General features: G+C 40.0%; 1 protein-coding gene across 1 annotated transcript; it reads right to left on the bottom strand.

Annotated features, from left to right (window-relative positions):
* Positions 1 to 25,588, bottom strand: RSPH3 (radial spoke head 3). The gene is made up of 9 exons (XM_054024235.1): positions 25,348 to 25,588; positions 24,858 to 24,945; positions 21,428 to 21,569; positions 19,987 to 20,132; positions 18,865 to 19,068; positions 17,200 to 17,362; positions 14,451 to 14,537; positions 11,248 to 11,429; positions 1 to 1,278 (listed from the first exon to the last, which is right to left on the bottom strand). Exons 1-8 carry the CDS (start codon positions 25,482 to 25,484, stop codon positions 11,275 to 11,277), a joined length of 1,122 nt encoding a protein of 373 aa, XP_053880210.1. The 5' UTR covers positions 25,485 to 25,588; the 3' UTR covers positions 1 to 1,278; positions 11,248 to 11,274.
* Positions 25,589 to 25,678: the final 90 nt, after the last annotated feature.

Below are 25,678 nucleotides of genomic sequence, written 5' to 3'. Positions count from 1 at the left end.
TTGTATTAAAGTTCAATGATATTTTATTGACACGTGTTTATGGAAAGCAAGTTTCTACATAAATGTCAGTATTCTTCCTAGAAAGGGTTAGCTTAGAACATTCTCATTCAGACAAAGAAAGCTGGCTGCCTGCCTGCCCAGACAAATTATGTTCCTCTTCTACAATACAGCCACTCAAAAGCAGAGAATCAGAAATGGATGCTATATTTTTTTTTTTTACTTTAAATATAGCATATGCAGGTATTGAGATTTTTTCATTATGTGAACTTTCATAGGATTCATTCTGTGGTTATCTTTAAATCAGTACTGTATTTAAATAGGATGGAATCTGGTTTATCTTAAACATTGGGCACTAACTGAACTATTAGCTGTTGATAACAGAACACTTATCATTCCATACTTCAGGATCAAAGAGAATGGATACTCCTGTTATATTACACTGTGGAAGTTTTATCATAGAAGAATTTTTGCAACATATTATCATCATGACTTTTTTTCATTAATATAATCTGAAAAGTATAAATATGATTACAAGCTTGCACTGTATTCACAAATACTAATTAAGCAGAAATGTCACTGTATCATACAACTGACCTTCTAGGAAAAATGGATGGATTGCAATTTTCTAGTAACTTTCCAAAATTATTTTCAACCCTCATTAAAGGGGAAAAAGCCAAGCACAGTTGGGTAGAGAAACATCCGAGGCTGACTTTACTGATAATTTGTTAGGTTTGCAACACCATAAACAAGCACACTCAGTCACATTTTTTTTTTTAAAAATGCCATTCATTTAAACTGAAGTTGGCAATACATCTTTTTAGAGTTGAGTGAACTTGCTTTATTTTCTTCATATATACATGCATGTACACACTCCAGGATTTATTAAGTAACAGGGCAAATGCAGAAAGGACTTTAAGGATAAGATGCAATATATCTGCAATGGATACTTGATTTGGATTTCTTAACAAAAAGGGTACTATAGAACTTTCTTAAGCCAATATTCCTATATTACTGCAGTGCATATAGTGAATTCATTAACTCTTTGTATAGTAATCCAAGTATGAAAAGGATTAATACTAAACACTATTTACACGTATAATCATGCAGCCATTCTTTCTTTAAGTAAATTTTATAGGAAATAAAGCATAAAGACTGGTAAAAATTTGCAAAAATAAAAATCTTCAGTTTATTGCTCCCTTCTTGGAACAATTTCCTAAACAAATTGAATCTTCTTTTCACAAATGATCAAGAGCAATCTTCTTAGCTATAGTTAGCCCCCTGTAAAGATATAAAAATCACATTTAATAATAAATTATACTTTGCACTGACATATAATGTTCCACCTAAGGATCGAAAAATAATTTATACATTTTAATGAACCAAGCCTCAACATCCCCATGAAGTTAGGAAATGATACAATTTTTTAAACACAGAGAAACAGAGGCACAGAGAGAATGACTTATTCAGGGTCACTGAGGAAGGCAGTATCAAAACCAGAAATAGAAACCAGGGGAGAAATCCTGGCCCCATTGACGTCAATGGCCTGTGGTGTTCAGGAATCCCTTTGGGCCCACGGTGCTTGAAAGAAATACTCAATTCACTGACCAGTTCCACTGCCTCTGCATAACAGAACATGGGCTTCTGCAGCATCACTTCCCAAACTTCCCATCTGTGAAGCTATGCCACTAAAAGATACAGTCCTCAAATCATATCTTCCTTTCCCAGGCAAACTTAATGATAATACTTAAATAATGTGATACAATACACAATTCCAAAATGTATAACCTACCTACTAACAAAACTTATTAACGATGTTCAATTAATCTCTGAGGTGCCTTGCACTGTTTCCTTGGACTTGTGGACATCTCCCTTGAAATATCAGTACTACTGTTGCCAGGAGATGGTAATTTGTTCTGGTAGTGTTATGTCCTGGGGTTTGTCTGTCTCAACCTGTTGTATTATCTCAACTCACTGCTTCATATCTCCCTCCCTTCTGGAAACTGGAAAAGGTGTTGCCTACTCCTCAGCATGTGTCTGTCTGGTGTGACAGCCATTAAGACTGTGGGGCAACCTCAAGTGACAGCACTGTCACTGATCTCCATCATAGATGAACACTACATCATTTTCAGGAAGTGGTGGCAGTTCCCAATTCAGATTGCGTTTTTATGTTTAGCATTATCTGTCTCTTCATACTTCTGCAAGTCCCCACTTATTCTGACATCAGCTTCTACCATTACAAGCATTCAAGTTCTCAGTTTTCTGATAAACAATATTTCTGGATATGACAAACCATATTTTATTGGGGCCATCCTGCAACTTTACAGTGCTAAGTACAGATCAGAGTCTGACTCTGCAGCCTTTTCATGTTACGACTTTATTATTTTAACATCACTTTCCACCAACTTGTTGGATTGGGGATAATGGGGACTAGTGATTACATGTCTAAACCCAAACTGTACTGTAAACTGCTTAAACCTATGCCTAGTAAGCTGTGGTCCAGTCAGACATTATTATGTCAGAAATACTATGCCTAGCAAAAAAAGATTTGACATGTACAATCACTTGTTTAGCTGTAGTATCGTCTAGTACTATGTGCTACAATAATACAGATAATAATAACGTAATAGTAAAACAATCTCAAGGAAATTAGAGTAACAGTTTAAAATAAATACATCGTTTTTTTCCAGCCAACATAAGCATATATCTATAACTACTTTGCTCCCATGGGGCATTTTTTCCTATGCCATTAACATGGGTTCATTTGCTTGGTGTGGGACAGTTTCCTCAATGCTGCTGTTCATTTGAGGCTACTATAAAATGTCTCTAGGCTTCTCTTAGATTTTTCAATCCCTAAATGACCTTCATGTATCCCTTTTCTCTAACACCTTAGGGATCACCATCCTGGTGTCTTTAAACAAAATCCCATCTAGGACTGAGAGCTCCCCCATGAATTGGTGACGGGCTGGGAACATGCAGTCCTGGCCACACTGTTGAGCTGTTGCTCTGGCTATCACAGTCCACATTTTCTCTGGGACTGAATAGTATATCTTGTTTTTTTTTTAAATCAAACTGAGATGAACAATGCCTACCTCTGGACTTTGCTCCACTGTATTTTTGTCAAATGCTCTAGAGGGTATGTCTGCAACCCCCAAATCTCTCCCGGGTTTCACAGAATCCCAGAAATGTAGGGCCGAAAGGGAACTCAAGAGGCCATCAAATCCAGCTCCTTGCACTGAGGCAGAACCAAGTACATTAGACTCTTTATAACAGGGCTTAACAGGTGTCCCCCACCCGGGTCTTCTTTTCTCAAGACTAAACACGCCAGTTTTTTTAACCTTTCTTCATAGGTCAGTTTTTCTAATAATTTTATCATTTTTGTTGCTCTCCTCTGGACTCTCTCGAAGTTATCCACATCTTTCCTAAAGTGTGACACCCAGAATTGGACAGAGTACTCCAGCTGAGGCCTCACCAGTGCTGAGTAGAGCAGGACAGTTACTTCCCGTGTCTTACATATGACATTTCTGTTAATACACCCCAGAATAATATTAGCCTTTTTCCCAACTGCATCACATTGTTGGCTCATATTCAATTTATGATCCACTATCATCCCCAGATCCTTTTCAGCCGTAAGGCTGCTGAAGCCACTTAGCCAGTTATTCCCCATTTTATAGTTGTGCATTTGAGTTTTCCTTCCTAAGTGAAATACTTTGCACTTATCTTTACTGAATTTCATTTTCTTGAATTCAGACCAATTCTCTAATTTGTCAAGGCTGTTTTGAATTCTAATCCTGTCCTCCAAAGTGCTTGCAAGCCCTCCCAACTTAATGTCATCTGCAAAGTTTATAAGCATACTCTCCATTCTATTATCTAAGTCATTTAAAGAAAACATTGAATATTACCAGACCCAAGACTGTCCCCCTGCGGGACCTCTCTAGATCTGCTCTCCTACTTTGACAGTTATGCACCCACCTTATAGTCATTTCATCTAGATCACATTTCCCTAGTTTGCTAATGAGAAAATCATGTGGAACTGTGTCAGAAGCCTTACTAAAAATCAAGAAATAAAACGCCTACTATTTCCCATTATTCACTAGGCCAGTAACCCTATCAAAGAAGAAAATTAGATTACTTTGGCATGCTTTGTTCTTGACAAATCCATGCTGGCTATTATTTATAACCCTATTTTCCCGTGGGTGCTTACAAACTGATGGTTTAATAATTTGTTCAGTATCTTTCCAAGTATCAAAGTTAGGCTGATAGATCTATAATTCTCTGGGTCCTCTTTATTTCCCTTTTTAAAAGATAGGTCCTTAGCAATTTGGTCATATTTCAATTTTTTTGGAGGATTCCTTTTCAATATTCAGGTCATTAAAAAGCTTCTGATGGAGCATATTGGCATCTTACTATTCTTCTGATCTTTCCTTCGCATTGGGATAGTTTGCAGCTGTGCATGTAATATTGTCTCCTTGAGAAACTGCCAGCTCTCCTGAACTCCTTTATTCCTTAGATTTTAATTCCCATGGGAGCTTACAAACCAGTTCTCTAAGTTCATTAAAATCTGCTTTTCTGAAGTCAGTTATCCTTATTCTGCTGCTCTCATTCCTTCCTGTCCTTGGAATCATGAAATCTATGATTTCATGGTCACTTTCATCCAATCTGCCTTCCACCTTCAGATTCACAACCAATTCCTTTGTGTTGATCACTCATGATCAAATCTAAAATGGCTGTCCCCCTTGGTACTTCCTCCACTTTCTGAAACAAAAGTTGTCCTGAATTTCAAGGACTTATTGGAATTTTGTGCTTTACTGTATTACTTTTCCAACAGATGTCTGGGTATTTAAATTCCTGCATTACTACAAGATCTTGTGTTTTGGATATTTCTGTTATTTGTTCTAAAAATGCCTCATCCACCTCTTCTTTCTGATTTGGTGGTCTATAGTAAACCCCTATAATGATGTCACCCTTATGTTTCCCCCTTTTATCTTTACCCTTTCTAGTCAATTTGCAAATCATACATTTGTAATTGAAAAAATAATCTCTGTATTCTTGGGGTAGGGGAGGGGTTTGCCAGCTCCATTCTGGCAATCGTAATAAGTGATTTATGGTTAATTTCAACTAATGCTCCCATAAAAAAGGACCTGAAACTTTTTGCAACCAAGTACTAAAGGAAAAACCTCTTTCTTTATATGAGTATATTGACACTCCGTTTTTGTTAGCATGTATGATGCATAAGCCACTGATCTCCAGTTGACTACACTGTTGTAAGAGGACCCTTTCTGGAGGCATCAATGGACAACTTAGTTTTGTGCTTACTGTCATAATACCTCCTGACTCCTTAACTCCTCCTGTTTCTCAAACTCACTATTAAGATTTCATTCCATGTCCATTGGACATCTTTGCCCAGTAGCACTTCCAGGTTGCTGGTTTGAGTAGTTATACTAGGCAAAAATTTCCCAACATAGTACACCATTCCAAGGAATCTTTGTACCCTTTCCTGTTCTGTTGGGACAGATGTGTTGGTGATGGCCTCACTCAACATTACAGTGATCTACCTATAGAGGTTGCTGTGTTAATGTATCTTTCAGGTATGCTATTTCCATTATATGGAGTTTACATTTGTGTTTGTTTAGCGTTAGCCAGGCAGCGCTGGCTCTTCCTAGAACTGCCTGGAGCCTTTGGTCATGTTCTTCTACTGTGAATATCTTGTATCTTCCAGCGATACATCTTGAGTGCTGAACACAACCCAAATGGCAGTATGCAGAAATAGTGTCTCCCAAAAGAAGTGCTGAACTTGCACAAACATGTACTCTGTTTTTCTAAGGGGACCTGCCAGAACCCCACTGACCCAGGGAGTCGGAGCCTATGCATACTTGGCTCGCTGGCCTGCTCTGAAGCTCACACTGGTTTGTCGTCACTGCTAATGCTACCTATACTAGTTAGATCAAGCTAGCGTGGATAGGCTTGCCTTTGCACATCTTGTGCTATGTAGATAAGCCCTTAGAGCAGTGGTTTTCAAACCTTTTTTCTGGCAATCCAGTTGAAGAAAATTGTTGATGCCTGTGACCTAACGGAGCTGTGGATGAGGAGTTTGAGGTGTGGGAGGGGCAGAGGGTTGAGAGTGTGGGCTGTGGGGTGAGGCTGGAGATGAGGGGTTTGGGGTGCAGGAGGGGGATCCGGGTTTGTGGGGGTTCAGGGCTGGGGGTTGGGGTGTGGGAGGGGGTCAGAGCTCTGGGCTGGGGATGCAGGCTCTGGGGTGGGGCTGGGGATGAGGGGTTTGGGTGCAGGAAGGGGCTCCAGGTTTGGGGAGGCTCAAGGCTGGGGATAGGGGATTGGGGCACGGGCTTACTTTGGGTGGCTCCTGGTCAGCAGCACAGTGGGTGTACTAAGACAGACTTCCTGCCTCTTCTGGCACCACGGACCGCGCTGCGCCCCGGAAGCGGCCAGCAGCAGGTCCAGTTCCTAGGCGGAGGCACGCAAGTGGCTCCGTGTGATTCTTGCCCGTGTGACTCGGCCAATGGGAGTGTGAAGCCAGTACATGGGGCGGGGGCAGCACGCGAAGCCCTGTGGTCCCTCTGTCTAGGAGTCAGACCTTCTACTGTCCGCTTCTGGGGTGCAGCGCAGTGTCAGAATAGGGACTAGCCTGCCTTAGCCGGGCAGTACCACCGATGGGACTTAATGGCCCGGTCAGCAGTGTTGACCAGAGCTGTTGCGACCCAGTGCTGGGTCGCAACCCATAGTTTGAAAACTACTGCTTTAGAGCAGTCAAACTTTTTTATAGGTTCGCTTTCTTTTTGTATTCTCAGGTGAAAATTTTTCTCATATGTTTTCTGCTATTGTCAGAAAAAAGACTGCCTTCTGAATGTCTTCCTTATCACTGGCACCCGTTGCTTGCAGATACAGAGTGAAGTTCTGTTTAAATTTCTTTCAATTGTTTTCCACATTTCAGCAAATTTCAGCTCTGATGGAGCTTTTAGTTGCTCCCTTCTGCCAGTCAAGTTATTTTCTTTAATTTCTATTGACTCATGGTGTCCAGGAATCACTCTTGGCCCAACATGCTTGAAAGAGATACTCTTTATTCAGGGTCAAGTTCCAACTGTATCTGCATAACAGAACATGGAATTCTGCAGACCCCTTCCTCTGTCTTCCTATCTCTGAAGCTAAACACTTAAAGGTACAGTTCCCAATCCCTAGGAGATAAGATGACAACAATCTACCAGAAGACTAAAATGGAATACTCTATGTTGATTGTTGTCAAAGCTTAACAAACATAAAGAGGTTTTTACTGAAGTATAGACAATCTTTAAAAACTACTCAAGATTCTGCTGTCCTGGCTTTGAACTCAAATATCCAATACATCAGTGTTTTTCTCAACTACTGAGCAGTCAGTTAAGCAGCATGCATTCAAATGTGCAGTTGCTCAAACTGTGGTTGGTGGGTCCTGGAGAACTGACTGGTTGGCTCCTCCTTATTTTCAACTTCTAAATGTAATTAAAAGACAGCTAAACTACAATAAACACTTTCCAGTATGACTTTTCCATGTTAAGCAATTATCTAGTTGCCATAAGAATATTATGATTCCAAATGGGAGGGAAGATAGCATGTTCCATTGATGTTAGAAGAGCAAGTAGTCCATGAGGCAATATTTGCATGAAATAGTACTTCACACTACGAAACACTTTGAGAAGCCCTCATTTAGAATATATAATGTGAAATACTGATTTTTCCATTAGTGTTGAATTTTTAAGATCCCACTTTAAGATCTGGGCCTAACATGCTGATTACTGCACACAGTACCACAGAGAGGAGGAACAAGAGGAGAGAGTTTTGACAGGGTGGGGCTATTTTCATCAGCATAGTTAATTATTAAACTGCTTTGATGCCGGTGGAATGCAGAGGTGTTCTTTGAAGAGGCAATGTTCTACTTGGAATGTCAATATGTACCAGGAACGTGGGGGCAGCAGTTGCAGGTGCTTTTTGCCATCAGTGCCTGGTATGTTTAACACTGAATGAATCAATAGGAAAGTATAGAATCATAGAACTGTAGGACTGGAAGGGACCTCGATAGGTCTTCTAGTCCAATCACCTGCATAACTAAAAAGAGAACCCAAGACAAGACTATGGCTTTAAGTCTCTGCCAGTACTATGTGGGTGAGGAGAATGAAGCAAGGCTTTTCATTGGCAGAAACTCTCAAAGACAGACAAAGACTCTTTGAGAACTCAGGAAATGTACACAAAAGTAATCATTACTGCATCATTTCCCAAGGTGCAGCATGCTCTCTCTCCCAGAATTCTGCCCACCAATTCTGCGCTACTCATGTGGAGTCTAGTACTATTGTTTATGCTAGACTGTAATGGTCCTTATGCAACAGAAATGTAAGGTGCCAGATGCACCCTGTAATGGGCTTAACTCTCCCACATTCCCTCTGCAGTCATATTTGATTTGTCAGGTTGGAATGCAGTAATTTTGATTGAGATTTCAGTGTTAGGATTTTGTATTAGAAAAGGTACTCAGAAGATACTACCTCACACCTAAGGGGCACACTAATAAATCTGCCAAGGGTTCTCTAAGTAATCTCTGACCTATTTCGTGCCTTTAGTTAGTATAGTTCATAAACCAAAGTTAGGTAAGTCTGGGGAGGTTCTAGCAAAACTGTCACTCAACTCAAAATATATGACAATCAGGAACAATGCTATGAAGAATTTTACCCTGAAATAGGCTGCAAATTACAATTGCTAAATTAATGTGCATGCAGCCTCAGCCACTCATGGAAACCGAAAAAAGAACAGAATTGATAGGAGTGTGTGTATAAGAGAAAAATGTTTACCACAAAGTAAAGTTTATTTTAGTTTCAATGATACTACTGACATCTAATGGTAAAACATAGTAACTTTCAGCAAAGGTGTATAAGCTTTTTAAAAGATATGTATTATAAATTAAATGGCTAATAATTAAATGATATGACAGCATTTACAGTTTCATAACCTTTGTTTGTGACAAACACATTAAAAGTCAAAACACAAATGTAATTTACTTTTCCTTATTATTTTAACACTGGCTAAAAAATACTTTTGTTTTCTACCTGTCTTGAAGAAAGACCCATGAAATTAGATTGCTCTCTCCATAAATTATTAATTCCTATCATTTTAGCACTGTGTATCTATCAAACCAAATGAAAATTAATATTTTGCAAGTTAGCATTTTAAAATTTGATCTTCGTTTCCCTAGAGGATACTCTTAAGATGTTCTGACATACTATCCTCCAAAACAAACAGGATTAAATAGTGACAACACACCTCTTTCATAACACCAAGGCGCTGGTGTTAGGAGGGGTGGGGGTAAATCAGTTGTACTCTGGAGGTATAGTTCTTCACGTTAGTTTATTTACAATATTTACAGAATAGGCCCTGGGGGTTTCTTTAAATGAAAAAAACAAAAACACAAAAAACCATTTCCTAACTTCCACTGGGATACTGCCTGGCCCCTCCCCAAACAGAAATACACACACGATTTCCCTTATTGAGGTAAAGAGCTGTTTTTCTCTGAGAAGCCTTTTCCCCATGCTCTACACAACCTTTCTACAACTTGCTTCCCTTTCCTTCCCTCCTATTCTCTCTTTCACTGGAAGAGGTTTTGAAAGGTCACAGGCTGCCCTTAATTAGCCTCAGGTGTCCATAATTAACCTGAGGTAACCTCTTTCAGTTCACAGAAAACAGGGCTTTAACCATTCTAAGACCGATATACCTGCCCCGTTCCAGACTGTCAGGTCTGACTTTAGGGTATGTCTACACTTACAGAGTTTTTGCACTGTCAGTTTCACCGGTGATAGGGAACCAGTGAAAGTAAAGCGCTGGTTTGGGTACTCACTCAATTCCTCAGGCATCACAGAGTGTTTACACTACTAGCACTTCCATCACGGATGAGAGCAGCACTGTAGGGCAGCTATCCCACAGTGCAGCTCTCTCAATAGGTCTTGTGGGAAGGGGGCGGGAGGTGAGCGGAAGGCATTCTGGGTCCCTGCTCAGTGCCCTGTGCTGCCCTGCTTCATGTCTCAGGAGCCCCATTACTTCCTTGTTTCTTCTGTGGCATTTTTTTTAAAACCTCCTGCTGTCTGGCTGCTTTCCCCGCCACATCTACAAACAAAGGGAAAAGGAGCTTCAAATTTCCTGGGGCTTACAGGGGAGGGGTGGATGTCAGTGCATCAGAGCAGTGGAGATGCTGGCCAGAGTGGTCGCTTTTGGAACTGTGGGATATCGTCCAGAGGCCAAAAGGTGTTTACACTGCTAGACCGTGTCTTCACTTTCACAGCAGCGCAAAAATGACAGCAGTAAGAGCTGTATGCCTGTCGTGAAAGTGATTTTCTTTTTGCGGTGAAACTTCTGAGTTTCACCGCAAAAAGTCATTAACAAGTGTAGACGCTCCTGCGGTTTTAGCACAAAAAAGGGAACTTTAAATGGTAAGTGTAGACGTAACCTTAGAAAGACAAGGTGGGTGAGGTAATATCTTTTATTGAACCAACTTCTGTTGGTGAGAGAGACAAGACACAGGTCTGATTTTATCTTGATAGCCATGCTGAGTCTTAAAGTGAAAAATGTGGAGGGATAGAAATTTGAGGAATTTACATTCCTGTTCTGAGATTAAAAATATTAGGATAATAGTACACCTCTACCTCGATACAACGCTGTCCTCGGGAGCCAAAAAATCTTACCGTGTTTTAGGTGAAACCGCGTTATATAGAACTTGCTTTGATCCACCGGAGTGTGCAGCCCCGCCCACCCAGAGCGTTGCTTTACCACGTTATATCTGAATTCGTGTTATATCTGGGTAGAGGTGTATACTGTATTGCGGCATGAAAACATGCAAGTTACTTTTAGCAAATTAGTGTCTATTAGTGTGAAGTTAATATAGTCCCGTCCCCTCCTTCCCCCGATCACAGCCCCTTGTATGAAGTGTCAGGCAACATTACTTTTTCAATTTAAAGAACCTGCACTTGGGCTGGTTATATAGAAATGCAACCCCAATGCTGAACTGAACACTGTACAGAATTTCACTCACATCCTTCTGTAGTTTGCTAGTAGTAACCTCTCTGCATTCTTCTTTAGTTAAGTTAGCTATGTCAATATTTTTAAAAATTATTTTAGGCTTTGCTAATCTTATTGTTTGGTATCCTTCACCAAGGCTAGTGTATGAGATTTGTAAATAGCCAGGAACGCATCTTTTGACTAGGCCAAGTGTTTATTGGCCATTACCTGATTACTTGATGTTTGGTTTGGTCTTCACTTAGCTTCAGGCTCCTGAGTTTCTGTTTGATGTAATGCTTCTATCTGAACGGAGCCTCGATGAGATGCTTCTGTTTGCCCAGCAGGCTGACCAGATGCTTCTGGCTGATCAAATGCATCTAACCTCTTTTCAACCACCTCACGAATCAATGCTGAAATGACAAATGGACTTACTATAGGGCAGAGCAGAAATTTTTATGGATAAAAATGCAATATTTAGAGATGATTTTATACATTATTATATTATTGATTAACTCACAGGGCAACAGTGAAATGTAATAGTAAATGCAGAAAATTTTACCTGAGATTGTGATACATGCTTAGCCAAATTAGCTCTAGTTACCTCAAGGCAATTATTTTAAAAGGTTCTGTTCAACTGTTTTATTATCCCTCGTCTCTTATCTTTGTTCCTTCATAACTGCTGGAGCAGGCCACAATGCCAGGAACCAGTACTAGTGAGGGGACAGTAAATATTGAAGGCAAGAGATCCCTCCAAAGCAAAAAGAATCTAACATATATTTCTGGAGAGCAGTGCAGTTGAAGATCACTTTCACTGAAACAAAAGCAGCAGCAAAATAATACTGTTTATTCCCTTAAAAATCAATAAATATCACAAAGTGTGGGATCCCACTTTAAAAAAAAAGCCCCAAAATTAACCAAAAAAGGTTTTTATTTTTAAAACAATACAGAAAATGGAACAATATAGAGGTGCCAGTAACAGCTCCATGGTTAAGACTGAGTTGAGTTTTGCACTTCAAGAAGATTCACCCTCTCTGTAATGTATCCTCCCCAAAACTGTAGCACTTATTCTCTGAGTACAGAATAAATTTTCTTTGAATTTACAAGTAAATCCAGTCATTAATTTCCAACTTAAAATTAATTTAAAAATGGATTCCATGAGAAATGAAGCACAGTATTTGATCTTTTATTTTTGTCCCAAATGGTCTCAGCTCATGCATTATCTATCTACACAAAAAACGGGAGATAGATGATTTTTAATAGATCTGATGCAATGGGCAATTTTTGAAAATAGACCTACTAAACACTGAAGGCAGGTGGAGGAAAACTAAGGTGGTGCAACAGAATGTAGAGGGTACCTATTGGGCTTATGCCCGCCCACTGCTAAAGGGTCCCTAAGGGGAGGATCCACAGGGCCTGAAACTCAAATAATTACGGGGGACAACTAATGTAAAAACAGGGACAGGAGTGCGGTCAAAGGGTCCAAAGAAGGGAAACCTGACTGAGGGTAGGAGGGCAAAGTACCTGTTAACCGGTCAACATGCTCCAGCTACTTTGCACTGTTGCAGGATGGTGCAAAGCAGCTAGAACACATTGGTGAATCTGGCCCTAAAAGTTAAGCACAAATCTGAAAAAAAAAAAAAATTAAGATGGATACTACATATCTTCCAGTCATTAGTATATCACATGCTTGTTGAGTGTTCATGGATGAACTTTTTAGTAATAAAAAAAAAATCCCCAGACAAAATTTCATTAGTAAGGAGTTAAGTTTGAGAAATACATATCAGTAATTTAGGGTAAAATACAGAAGAGGAAAGTTGTAATTATCAAAAAAATAAGGTCTAGATTATAGACCCAAGAAATTCAGAATTCAGACTAAATTTTAAAGAATCCAAAGTCAAGGTACAGAAATGCACAGTTAGGGTACTCAAACAACCTTCTTAAGTATGACTTGCAGTGATACCATGAGGAAGAGATATATGCAAAAAAGGATGAATGTGTGTTTAAAAATAATTTTAATCTAATCTGGGACCACACACTGATATGCATTAATTATAACTGTATGATTATTGCATGGTTTAAGATTGGTGCTTTAACTGCAGCCTGTAAAGGTAGACATTTTTAAAAATACTGTTAAGCTCTGATGAGCCAATCAAGAATCAGAGACTGGTTCATTTATCTGATTAATTACTGCTTTAGTTCAGGGGAAAGTACAGTATTATTGATTACTGAGGAGCTAAGCAGACGTCTCCATGAAAAATGTGACTGATTTACACTGTTCCAAATCACCATATTGATTATGTCTAAAATTAATAGTGGAAAGTTACTAGCCACATGACTTTTCAGCCAATCATGACCAAGAATGTTTCTTCTGTTCTTATTCTTTCATTTAGAATGACCACATTGTTACATGGTTGGGATAATTTATACATGTGAGGCCACAGGCCTTTTGTTATATACCAGTGGCCTTAAACAATGTATATGCTTTTCAATTTGAGAAACAAAAGAGCCTTCAGTTTGTTCAATGGAAAACTAAATACAGTAAAAACTTTGGTATCCAGCATGTTGGGGGTATAGGGGGTGCTGGTCAGTCAAAAATTTCGGTTAACTAAGAGGGAGGGAGTTTGGCTGTGAGAGGGAGCTCAGGGCTCGGGGTTGGGGCGTGGGAGGGGTTTCAGGGTGCCGGATCCGGTGGCGCTCACCTTGGGCAGCTCCCCACAAGCGGCGACATGTCCCTGCTGCTCCTAGGCAGAGGCGCAGCCAGGCGGCTCTGCGTGCTGCCTCCACCCACAGGAGCCTCCCCCACAGCCCCCGTTGGCCACGGTTCCTGGCTAATGGGAGCAGTGGAGCCAGTGCTCGAGGCAGGATGGGGGCAGCGCATGGAGCCTCTGTGGCCGTTCCCCCACCTAGGAGCAGCAGGGACATGTCGCTACTTCTGGATATGGATATTAAAAGTCCAGTTGGATATCAGAAATGCCAGTTTCTAGAGCTTTCCGGCTGGTAAATTGCCGAATAACACAGCCTTTACTGCACAAGAACATAGTTTTGTTGTCTGTGAAATAAATGAGGAATATAAACTATGTAAATAAAAAGAGAACAATTAACATTCATTAACCATTTCACTTCTGCTGAACATAACAGGAACCTCTGTCAGAGACATTCCACATATGCTGTGTACTGTCAATAGAGATGTGCTGCTGAAACACGCCTGGTATTTCTATTTTTTTTCACTTGACCAATAATTACAAATCACCAGCATAAAATGGGTCTGGGAATTGTCCAACAGTCAGAAGGTTAAAAAAAAAAAAATGGTAAAATACCATCCCATTTGGACAATTGCAACTGTTAAAATATCATCTGCTTCTTTATTTCGCAATAATCTGACTGAAAGAAGTTAAGCAGGGTACATTATATTCCATGACTTTATAACTTACTGTCAAGCACTGCCCTTCCCAGAATCTTCTTCTCCAATGTCTTATCTACTTCTTCCATCACCCATGGAAGGAATTCTTTCTCAATGTCTGTAAGATTTGTGGAGAGAAAGCAAGACAAAGTATTTTTATTAGTGATGTGTTATAGGATCTTAGGGTCTATTTTCCACTAAATGTATGGTTGTTCCCCATTGTTGAATGACAACTGGTCCATTAAAGACACTTGTCCTGTAAAGACCTGATTTTACAAGGAATTGAGTCTCCTCAACTGCCACTGACTTTAGTGGTTGTTGAGAGTGCGCAGCCTCTTGCTCAATAAGGCCCCAAGTTAAAAATGAGAAATTGCTTTAGTTAGATGAAAATAAGGTTCAGTAATTTAGGATAGTAACAGTTCTGCTTTTAATTTGAACATATCCTGGCCTCTGTCCTGTCCAAACTGTTTAATTGTCTATGCCCAAGGAGTTCCTGCTTATCCTGGTATTTCCAACATTATCCTATTTTAACAAGACAACCCTATGTCTTGCCATATTTGCAAGATATACACAGGTTCTGCTCGTGCCCAGTGACTGTGTAGCTCAAAAGAACTACCTTCCACCAACAGAAGTTGGTCCAATAATAGATATTACCTGACCTATCTTGTCTCTCTGATATCCTGGGAGCAGCATGTCTACAAGTAACACAGCAAACAATTTTTAACAGGGTTTTTAAATGATTCTCAAAAAATCTGAACTCTTTGAGCATTCCACTTTATCACACCTACAGCTCAGCCTATGTTTGTCTGTGTTCCCATTAACTTTCACTTTCCATTTAAATTAAGTTGCGAGTTTTTAATGCATTGAATTTAGCTCTTTTCAATAAAACAATTATTAGCTACTGGTGTCACAAATAGGATCTAGTTGTATATGAGTGATCAGCAACGTTAGTTTTAAAATTGACTTAAAAAAAAAACAAACCAAATATGCCAGTCACAAATGTAAATAATGAATGAAATTTAGTTTTATTGTTTACATCTGGATAACCAATATTAAATGATAGAAGGACTGTAAACTTCTTAAATTATTGTGAATTTTATGGTTATTTTATATGTTAGATTTAGGACTGTCGATTAATCGCAGTTAACTCATGCGATTAAACTCAAAAAAATGAATCGCGATTAATTGCAGTTTTAATTGCACTATTAAACAATAGAATACCAACTGAAATTATATATTTTGGATGTTTTTCTACATTTTCATATAGTATTCTGTGTTGTAATTGAAATCAGTGTATATTGTTTTTATTACAACTATTTGCACTGTAAAAATGATAAACAAAAGAAATAGTATTTTTCAATTCACCTCATACAAGTACTGTAGTGCAATCCCTTTGTTGTGACAGTGCAACTTACAAATGTAGATTTGTGTGTTACATAACTGCACTCAAAAACAAAACAATGTAAAACTTCAGAGCCCACAAGTCCACTCAGTCCTACTTCTTGTTCAGCCAATCACTAAGACAAACAAGTTTGTTTACATTGATGGGAGATAATGCTGCCCACTTATTTACAATGTCACTTGAAAGTGAGAACAGGCATTTGCATGACACTTTTGTAGCTGGCACTGCAAGGTATTTATGTGCCAGATATGCTAAACATTCGTAGGCCCCTTCATGCTTCGACCACCATTCCAGAGGACACGCTTCCATGCTGATGACGCTCGTTAAAAAAATAATGTGTTAATTAAATTTGCGACTGAACTCCTTGAGGGAGAATTGTATGTCCCCTGTTCTGTTTTAACCGCATTCTGTCATATATTTCATGTTATAGCTGTCTCGGATGATGACCCAGCACATGTTGTTCATGTTAAGAACACTTTCACTGCAGATCTGACAAAGTGCAAAGAAGGTACCAATGTGAGATTTTTAAAGAGAGCTACAGCACTCAACTCAAGGTTTAAGAATCCGAAGTGCCTTCCAAAATCTGAGAGGGACGAGGTGTGGAGCATTTCTTTCAGAAGTCTTAAAAGAGCAACACTCCGATGCGGGAACTACAGAACCTGAACCACCAAAAAAGAAAATCAACCTTCTGCTGGTGGTATCGGACTCAGATAATGAAAATGAACATGCGTCGGTCTGCACTGCTTTGGATTGTTATCGAGGAGAACCTGTCACCAGCATGGACGTACGTCCCCTGGAATGGTGGTTGAAGCATGAAGGGACATATGAACCTGTAGCGCATCTGACACGTAAATATCTTCCGATACCGGCTACAACAGTGCTATGAGAACATCTATTCTCACTTTCAGGTGACGCTGAACAAGAAGCGGTCAGCATAATCTTCTGCAAATGTAAACAAACTTGTTTGAGTGATTGGCTGAACAAGAAGTAGGATTGAGTGGACTTGCGGGCTGTAAAATTTTACGTTTTATTTTTGAATGTAGTTTTTTTGTACATAATTCAAGTTCAACTTTCATGATAAAGAGATTGCACTACAGTACTTGTATTAGGTGAATTGAAAAATACTATTTCTTTTGTTTTTATACAGTGCAACTACTTGTAATCAAAAATAAATATAAAGTGAGCACTGTACACTTTGTATTCTGTGTTGTAATTGAAATCAATGTATTTGAAAATGTAGAAAACATCCAAAATATTTAAATAAATGGTATTCTATTATTGTTTAACAGTGATTTTTTTAATTGTGTGATTTATTGCGATTAATTTTTTTAATTGTTTGACAGCCCTAGTTATATTAAATATTAAAAATAGTACAAACCTCTTTCTACAGGATCATAGAAATATCCACTCTCACGAAGACTACTAAAGACTGAAGGAATGAGATCAGCCAGGTAACGCTGAGCAAATGCCCTTGCTGCAATTTTCTCTGAAGTCTCCTTCTGCTTTTGAAGCAATTGTGACTGTTGATTTTTGCGACGTTCCTGTCAAAAGAATGTTATATGTAAAATTTGCAGCCTTTTAGCTGTTAATTCCAAAACCCCAAAAAGAGAACAGTAATAAAACATGAATTTTTAAAACATGCAACAGGCATATAAACTGGGGGAGGTCAATTGTTCCTTGGATAACTACACATAACTTATATGGGGTCCACCTGTGTGTACATAGATCTTTCAGGTGGACAAAAATGTTTTTTAAGATGGACAAATTATATTCAAAACTGCTGAATGCCCAGAACCACATTATTCACAGCCATTTCAGCAAAATGGTTCCTTTCATTTACTTTTTTTTATATTTGGTACATCTGTAAAGAAGTGATTTTGCATTTGCTGACTTCATGCCCTTCTCTGGTGCCTCAGCATGAACTGGGCTGATGACATGGAAATCCCTATTGTTGATAAAGCAGGAGGTCTGCTTCTGGGATGGGGAAAGACAAATCTGGTTTTACTTAAAGATTTTCTAAAGTTTTCAGCGCTCTCATTTTCTGTTCTATTTAGTATAAAATAACAGTATTAAAAATACAAATAAAACTGCTGAATGTTAAACAAAAACAGTCACTATTGGTCAGAGCTCCCCAAGGGAAGAACCACAGGCAGAAAGTCCAGGTGGACATGCTGGGTAAGCACAGTCAATACACTGGGGCACTGTAGCTGAGGACTTTGTCTACGAGTGGGAGAACTGCAGAATTCCATCCAAGAGACGGTAAGAGCATGAGAATTGACATCTTATGGGGTGCACTCAGGGAGACCATAGAAGGAGAAAGAGATGCAGGTAGTCCTGCAACCATGACTATCGCCGCCACTTTATGGCTGTCTGAGGATATTCTGGCTCTTTTGATTGCAGCTACAGGATCTAAGCATTTTTAAAAAGATTAGATCTAAAAAAAAAATGTTACTACGGTCTATGGTGTAATTTTCTAAATACTGCCCTTTGTTTCCAAAAAATGCTTATTGCTGAGAAATTAAACACAATGATGGCTGGGCACTTTAATATACCTCATTTGGTACATACAGACCATGAAAAGTGTTTGTACACTCAGGATTTTGTGCATTAAGGAGTTGGATGTTTTCTTTTTAATTTTAAAGCACTGCAAGCATTCATTTGAGAGGTATCTTTGTGAAAATCTTCAGTTAACTGCTTGACTAAATTATTTTATCAGATACATAAGGCAAAATGCTGTCAGGTTCTGTACTGTGTATGAGATACATTTCTGTGAAGTGGTTACATTCCAGTTTGAATATCAGTACTTTACAGAAACCACAACATTCTGCTGATATATGGAAACTACTACAAAAATGCAGCAGTAAAGGCATTAAGTCGAGCTATTTTTATAATTGTCTAACCTGATGTTGCCCCTTTAAGTTAAGCAAACTTATTTTAGGTTTTGTCTTTGTCTTCCAGTGGTGTAAAGCCAAACAAATACAAGCTTGCAGAAGACCAAAGGTCAAGACACTGACATCGTTGGACTGCTCTATCGTATTGATACCTTTTCTTCTCTGTGTCGCCTCTCTTGCTCCTCAAGGCGTTGTACTTCAGCGAGCTCGGCATTGCGTAGTTCCTCATATGCATACTGATGTGCCCGCAGATTGGCCAGCTCCTCTTCTTCCATGACTTCTAGCAAAGCTTGTTCAATGATTTTTCCAATCAAAACTTCTAGCATTGGTTTGACTTCAATATCAAAGTCAAAGAGCTGAGGATGAAAGCAAATTAAACAGAGATTTATGTATCCAGGTCCCAATCAATTTAAAGTCTTATCAAGGTGAACAGAAATGCTTACATCTGCAATAGCTGGTGAGATCACAAGTGTCTAACACAGGGCTGGGAAGACAGTTTTGTGCAGCTGTAATGTTACCCAACTGTGGCAAGGAATGTGTGAAATTCTGAACTCAGAATGGGGCAAAAAGAGAAGCAAAGGATAAGGTGCTATTTGGGAGATGGGCAGTACCAGATCATATGGAGGACTTAGGTAATTTCACAGTTTTAAAAAAGAATTCCTCCAGTCCTCACTAAGTGATGTGTATGATCCAGACTAAATACCAGTAACCATGAATACTGGTAGTTCTGTCATTCTCTTCCCTCCTCTAATGGTAGTTCCTGCCACCTCAGCAGCTCAGCCTCTCTCTCTGTCTAAGATCCTTTCAGGCTCCCCTCTCTTTAAGAAAGCATCCATAGCAACGTGCAATAGGTCTAAGTCTGTCTGGTGGGCCCAATCAACAGACCAGTTCAAAACACAGTCACTTTTGGGGCCTCCAGTCAGAGGCAGAAGGCTAGACTGGACCCACACCATGCTCACATGCACATCCCTAGTCCCCTCATGCTGAATTTTATTATTCAGACATGCAGCGAATTTCTGAACGTTTTAATTTTTACTGCAAAAAAGTAAAACATTAGCATTCGAGGAGAGGCATTTTCCTTATCATCATCATCATTATCCTCACAGTAAAGTACTCTAGACATTATAGGGAATTTTTAATCTCTCTACAAAGAGTAGTTCCTCCATGTTTCTGAAATGTTTCTTGACTGATTTAAACTCTTCATTTTGTATCACAAACTTATTTCGTACATAAGAAATGTTGCTATGGTTGCAGACCCAAATTTGCATTTGTACCTCTCCTTCTTCTATCTGTGTGGCCACATCTCTCCCGGTTTTGGCTGGGATGAAGAGTGGAGTAGGTGGTCTGTCCAGAAAAGCATCTGTTTGACACTCCACATCAACCTCTATTATGCGGTCACCAAGCTCTTCCAGATACAACTCTATGAAGCAATAGTATGATGAATACTGTACGTAGGGTTCTGTTTTGCACAAAAAGCCAATGTGGCAAACTAATTGTTAACAGAGGTAAATTATCATATTAAAATAATGTACAATAAAATGACTGCTACAAAGTTAAAGACTCAATGTAATATTTACACCCATTTTTCTGTGTAGGAGCTACCATTCTCATATTGTCCATAGTGTCTGATATATTTAATGGGATATGATTCATAAAGTGATATTTCATTTGTTAGATTTCAGAAGTTGATGAGGTCATTTTGATTAAGTGTAGACTATCAGGTTTTAGCTCACTTTGTGAAATACTGTTCCAGGTGGAGTTAATTCTGATAAAGCAGGTTAAAAGAAAGGCCACAGATAGCATATCTACTAACATCTATGTTTAAAATGTGTGTGTGTTTTAATTCTCCATGGTATGTTCATTTTGAGAGGCAGTGGCTAAGTGGATGAGACTAGGTCTGCTGTATTGAGACCTGGCTTCTCCTTGTACCTTTTCAGAAATAACTTTCAGATAAATGAGAATCAGAGCAGTTTCTCATCTGTAAAACGTGTGTGTGGAGGGGAAGGGCTGAGATACAAGACCTTGCTCAGTAATAAGGGCTGGGAAGTGCACAAGATTAACAACACTATTCAGTGGATAAAGTAAGAGATTAGAACTAATTGGGTCAAAAGGAATGTAAATGGGGGAAAAGCCATTGCTGCTGCAATTAGGAAACAGGAGGGCAAGATGCTCACTTGAACCTGAGAGCATATTCAATGCCACTGGAAAATTCAGAAAATTAAGAACAAGTGTCCTGTGAGCATGTGCAAATGGCATTTTTCCCACGGTGTACAGCTCAGCCAAATCTGAACAGATTTTCAGAGGCAGCGAAAGACACTGCACTGACCTGAAAGCTATCCTCTTGCTAGATTTCAAGTTCCTGCTACAAACCATGGAGGGCTAAAAAAGATGTAGTTTTTCTTTATTTTCCCAACAGCAGCCTTATTTTTGGAAATGGCTCCACCACTTTTGCCCAAACTTTCAAAAAAAATTTCAACCTGAGCCAGATACCAAACATGGAAAATTTCAGCCTGAATGGATAAATTTGTTAAAAGTTGTAAACAACTGAAAACAGGACGTTATAATTGGAGGGGACAGACAACCTTAACTACTGATGTGACTATCAGCTCCTCCTACAATACTATTAACAATGTGAATTAAACTAAGTATGCTAATATGGATCAATGAAAAGTTTTTTGTTTTTAATATTAGATCAAGATTTTTTCAACATTCTACCTGTCTGCACATCAACATGCTTTCTGCCCTCTACAGGCTCTGGAGTTCTTGACTGAAGCTGCTCTTTTGCTCGTTTTCTGGCAAGTGCTTTCCTGTGAGCCTCTCGCTGCCTTTGGATCTCAAGAGGGTCAGGCTGAGCAGTCTGGGGTTTGATACAAAAAGTTTCTTAGTTTTGCAGGGAAAAATTCCAGCACAAATTATACACAAAATTACTAAATAATTTCTAAATATAAGTGATTTTTTTAAATTTCTACAAATGGAATTATTTAGATCAGCTCTAAGATATGGCCCCTGCAAAGACTTTCACAACTTCTTAACTTTACATACTGTGAGTAGTCCCATGGACTTCACTGCATAAAATTAAACGGGTGTGTAAATCTTTGCAGGATAGGGGGCTAAGGAAGTAGTGTGCTAGCTACACTAAATTGCTATTTGGAAATATCCAACAGCTTAGAAGTGTGGTTCTATTTTGAACAATAAGCTGTTTAGAAATGGCATGAGTTTACTAACAGACTTGCTCTCTGAAATTTTTCAATCATGCCTGCCGGCTTACTTTATTGTCTAAAGCAAGTCTTTACTCCAGTTAGCAGAGCATAGCCCAGACAGCTATGAGGGTGAAAAGGATTCTGTTCTAGGTTGCATAATGTCAACAGAATTGTTTACTAATTTCTGATTACAGAATTTTTATTGTTGGTGAAGGGTGAGCCAGAAGGTACCCATGATTTTTAGATTCAATATTGCACTTGCAGAATTGTCAGTTAGGAAATCATTTTTTAAACTTTATAAACAAAGCAAATTTGATATGTAATCAGAAAGAGATAATAACCATGGAACTATTTCCACAAAGTCACTTTTGAGTACAATGGTCCTTTAAATCCAAAAGTTGATCTACTCTAAAAAGGATCCGTTGGAGAACATTATCTGGAAACTAAATATCTCTAAAATATTAATCAGAAATATCACAAGACATTGAATGCCTCTGCTTCAAATAAGCATTGCTTGTGAACACTAGGCCCAACAATTCTCTATAAAGGGCTATAATGTATCCACCTAAACCAAATGGAACCAGACTGCTGGCATTTAAAATTAAAATGGTCACAGAGCAGTTTTTAAACTAAGGGCTGGGGGAAAGCCGACAGGTGTGGAGGAGCATGTGGCTCGGACAGAGACATCCCTTGGGGGAGGATCTATTAATGGAGATTCTTTATGTCCTAGTAAGGAGGAGAGGATGGAAGATGATAAAATACGGGTAGGATCTAATGAGAAACAGTCAACTGAAAAAGAGACCCATTCAATGACATTGTGTAATGGCAGACAGCTAACAAGTGACAAGTTTTTAAAGTGCTTATATACAAATGCTAGAAGTCTAAATAATAAGATGGGTGAACTAGAGTGCCTCGTATTAAATGAGGATATTGATTTAATAGGCTTCACAGAAACTTGGTGGAATGAGGATAATCAATGGAACAGAGTAATACAGGGTACAAAATATATCGGAAAGACAAAACAGGTCATGCGGGGGGGAGTGGCACTATATGTGAAAGAAAGCATAGAATCAAATGAAGTAAAAATCTTAAGTGAACCAAACTGTACCATAAAAACTCGAAGGATATTAATTCCATGCTCGAATAATCAGAATATAGCAGTAGGGATATACTACTGACCACCTCACCAGGACAGTGGTATTGACTGCGAAATGCTCAGAGAGATTAGAGAGGCTATAAAAATAGAAAACTCAATAACAATGGGGGATTTCAGCTATCCCCATATTGACTGGGTACATGTCACATCAAGATGAGATGCAGAGATAAAGTTTCTTGACACCTTAAATGACTGCTTCTTGGGGCAGCTAGTCCTGGAACCCACAAGAGGAGAGGTAATTCTTGATTTAGTCTTAAGTGGAGCACAGGATCTGGTCCAACATGTGAATATACCCGGATCACTTGGTAATAGTGTCCATAATATAATTAAATTTAACATCCCCGTGGCAGGGAAAACACAACAGCAGCCCAACATGGTAACATTTAATTTCAGAAAGGGGGGCTACACAAAAATGAGGAAATTAGTTAAACAGAAGTTAAAATGTACAGTGCCAAAAGTGGAATCCCTGCAAGCTGCATGGGAACCTTTTAAAGACACCATAATAGAGGCTCAACTTAAATGTATACCCCAAATTAAAAAACATAGTAAGAGAACCAAAAAAGTGCCACCGTGACTAAACAACAAAGTAAAAGAAGCAGTGAGAAGCAAAAAGGCATCATTTAAAAAGTGGAAGTTAAATCCTAGTGAGGAAAATAGAAAGGAGCATAAACTCTGGCAAGTGAAGTGTAAAAATATAATTAGGAAGGCCAAAAAAGAATTTGAAGAACAGCTAACCAAAGACTCAAAAAGTAATCGCAAAAAAAAATATTTTTTTAAGTACATCAGAAGCAGGAAGCCTGCTAAACAACCAGTGGGGCCTACTAGAGGATTGAAATGCTAAACAAGCACTCAAGGACGATAAGGCCATTGTGGAGAAACTAAATGAATTATTTGCATCGGTCTTCATGACTGAGGATGTGAGGGAGATTCCCAAACCTGAGCCACTCTTTTTAGGTGACAAATCTGAGGAACTGTCCCAAAGTGGTCATTTTATAGTTGATAGTGTCACTGTTTATCCTGATTTCTATGGTAATGGCACCACTTCACAGCTCCACATCATACATCATCTCAACACCGACATAAGCTTTCAAATGATGTATGATGTGTGTGTGTGTGTGTAGAGAGGATGTACTAAGTGTCTACTGCTCACTTACTGGAATAGCCCTACATCTACAGGATAAGTGAGCACAAGTTAACTTAGAAACAATATTCCCAGAGTTGTGCTAATACCCAGGATTCGGTGGCATGCCTCCGGGGGGGTCCGCTGGTCCCGCGCCGTTGGCGTACCCGCCGCCGAAACCGCAGGACCGGCGGACCTCCTGCAGGCATGCCGCCGAAGGCAGCCTGGCTGCTGCCCTCACAGGGACCGGCAGGCCGCCCCCCGCGGCTTGCTGCCCCAGGCACACGCTTGGTGTGCTGGTGCCTGGAGCCGCCCCTGCTAATATCACTGAGATGCTGATGAACAAACCAGGAAGTAAATAAAGTTGTGTTGGCTTATACTCAATAGCATATACACAAAAAGGAAATGAAAAAAGGAGAAAACTTCTTAATCTAAAGTTTTCCCAACACTGTTAAAAAAAAAATCTGAACAGTGGAAGTTCACATGAAAATAATTACAGCATTTCTAGAAACTGTGAAAAAACCCACATATTAATCCAAGAGGAGAACCCATGATTGTGCTTTATGTAAAATGAAAGTACAAACGGGTAAAAATCATTATTCTATAATAGTTCTATTGACTCTTAGTTTTTAACAAAGCTATAATAAGATTTATGTAAACAGAACCTACCCAAGGTAATGCATGAAGGGCATAAGTGTTGCCTCGTACCACTCTCCTATCGTACATGAGGTTCGCATAGCGAACAGGTTCTTCCTCCCTGTAACACATCACATAAAGGAACAAAATCAACAGAGCTGCTTATGGATCGTGTCACATTGTAGTATCTCTGAAGAGTGAGACCCAGCTGGGTGTCAATAAAGGCCTAAAGAACAAACCACACCAGCAACGGGGATGCTACTTAAAGAAATTAGCCCCTGCATCCCCCTTCTTGTACACGTCCATCTCAGCTATTGACTAGGCAGGCAACCCCTCACACTGCAGAGCTGATGCACCCCCAGTCCCACGGTCCTGGCACCGCCCCAGGCCACGGGACAGGGGGCAGGGGGCGGGGACAGGGGGCGCTGGAGAACGGGACGGGACGGGGGAAGGGGGCGGGGGACGAGGCTCACGGGGGCGCGGTTGGAGCCGGGCTGGAGGGGGCGCCGCGGGCCGGACTCACTGCTCGTTGTGTGCCGGGGCGCCCCGGTATCTCCGCCGGGCGGGCAGGGCCCGGGGGCGGCTGCAGTAGCTGTAAGTGCCGCTGGCTGCAGCCGCCGCCTCCTGGTTGCGCGCGGGGAGCATGGAGCCCGTGGCCATGGCCGCGGCGGGGGCTGCCGGGCGCGGGGCTCAGCCCAGCCTCAGGGCCCCGGGAACAATCCTCGGTCTGTTGTTGCCCAGCGACGCGGCGTTCGCTCCTTGACAACCGTCTCCAGGATAAACTGCGACCCGGCAGGCAACAGGGCACTTCCGGTTGGGGAGGCAAGCCCAGGGCCGCGCGCATGCGCACACCG

The sequence above is a fragment of the Malaclemys terrapin genome, chromosome 3, assembly GCF_027887155.1.
Source record: "Malaclemys terrapin pileata isolate rMalTer1 chromosome 3, rMalTer1.hap1, whole genome shotgun sequence".
Lineage (NCBI taxonomy): Eukaryota > Metazoa > Chordata > Testudines > Emydidae > Malaclemys > Malaclemys terrapin.
This window is presented reverse-complemented; position numbering and strand designations above follow the sequence as displayed.

Bases quoted from the DNA above. Each gene is read 5' to 3' on its own strand.
- RSPH3 (XM_054024235.1), bottom strand. From the start codon at position 25,484: ATGGCCACGGGCTCCATGCTCCCCGCGCGCAACCAGGAGGCGGCGGCT. The intron at 20,133-21,427 runs GTAGAATGTTGA...ATTGCTTCATAG, and splicing joins GCATGTTGATGTGCAGACAG to AGTTGTATCTGGAAGAGCTT. The intron at 14,538-17,199 runs GTTTGTACTATT...CAAATCTTACAG, and splicing joins CTATGATCCTGTAGAAAGAG to ACATTGAGAAAGAATTCCTT.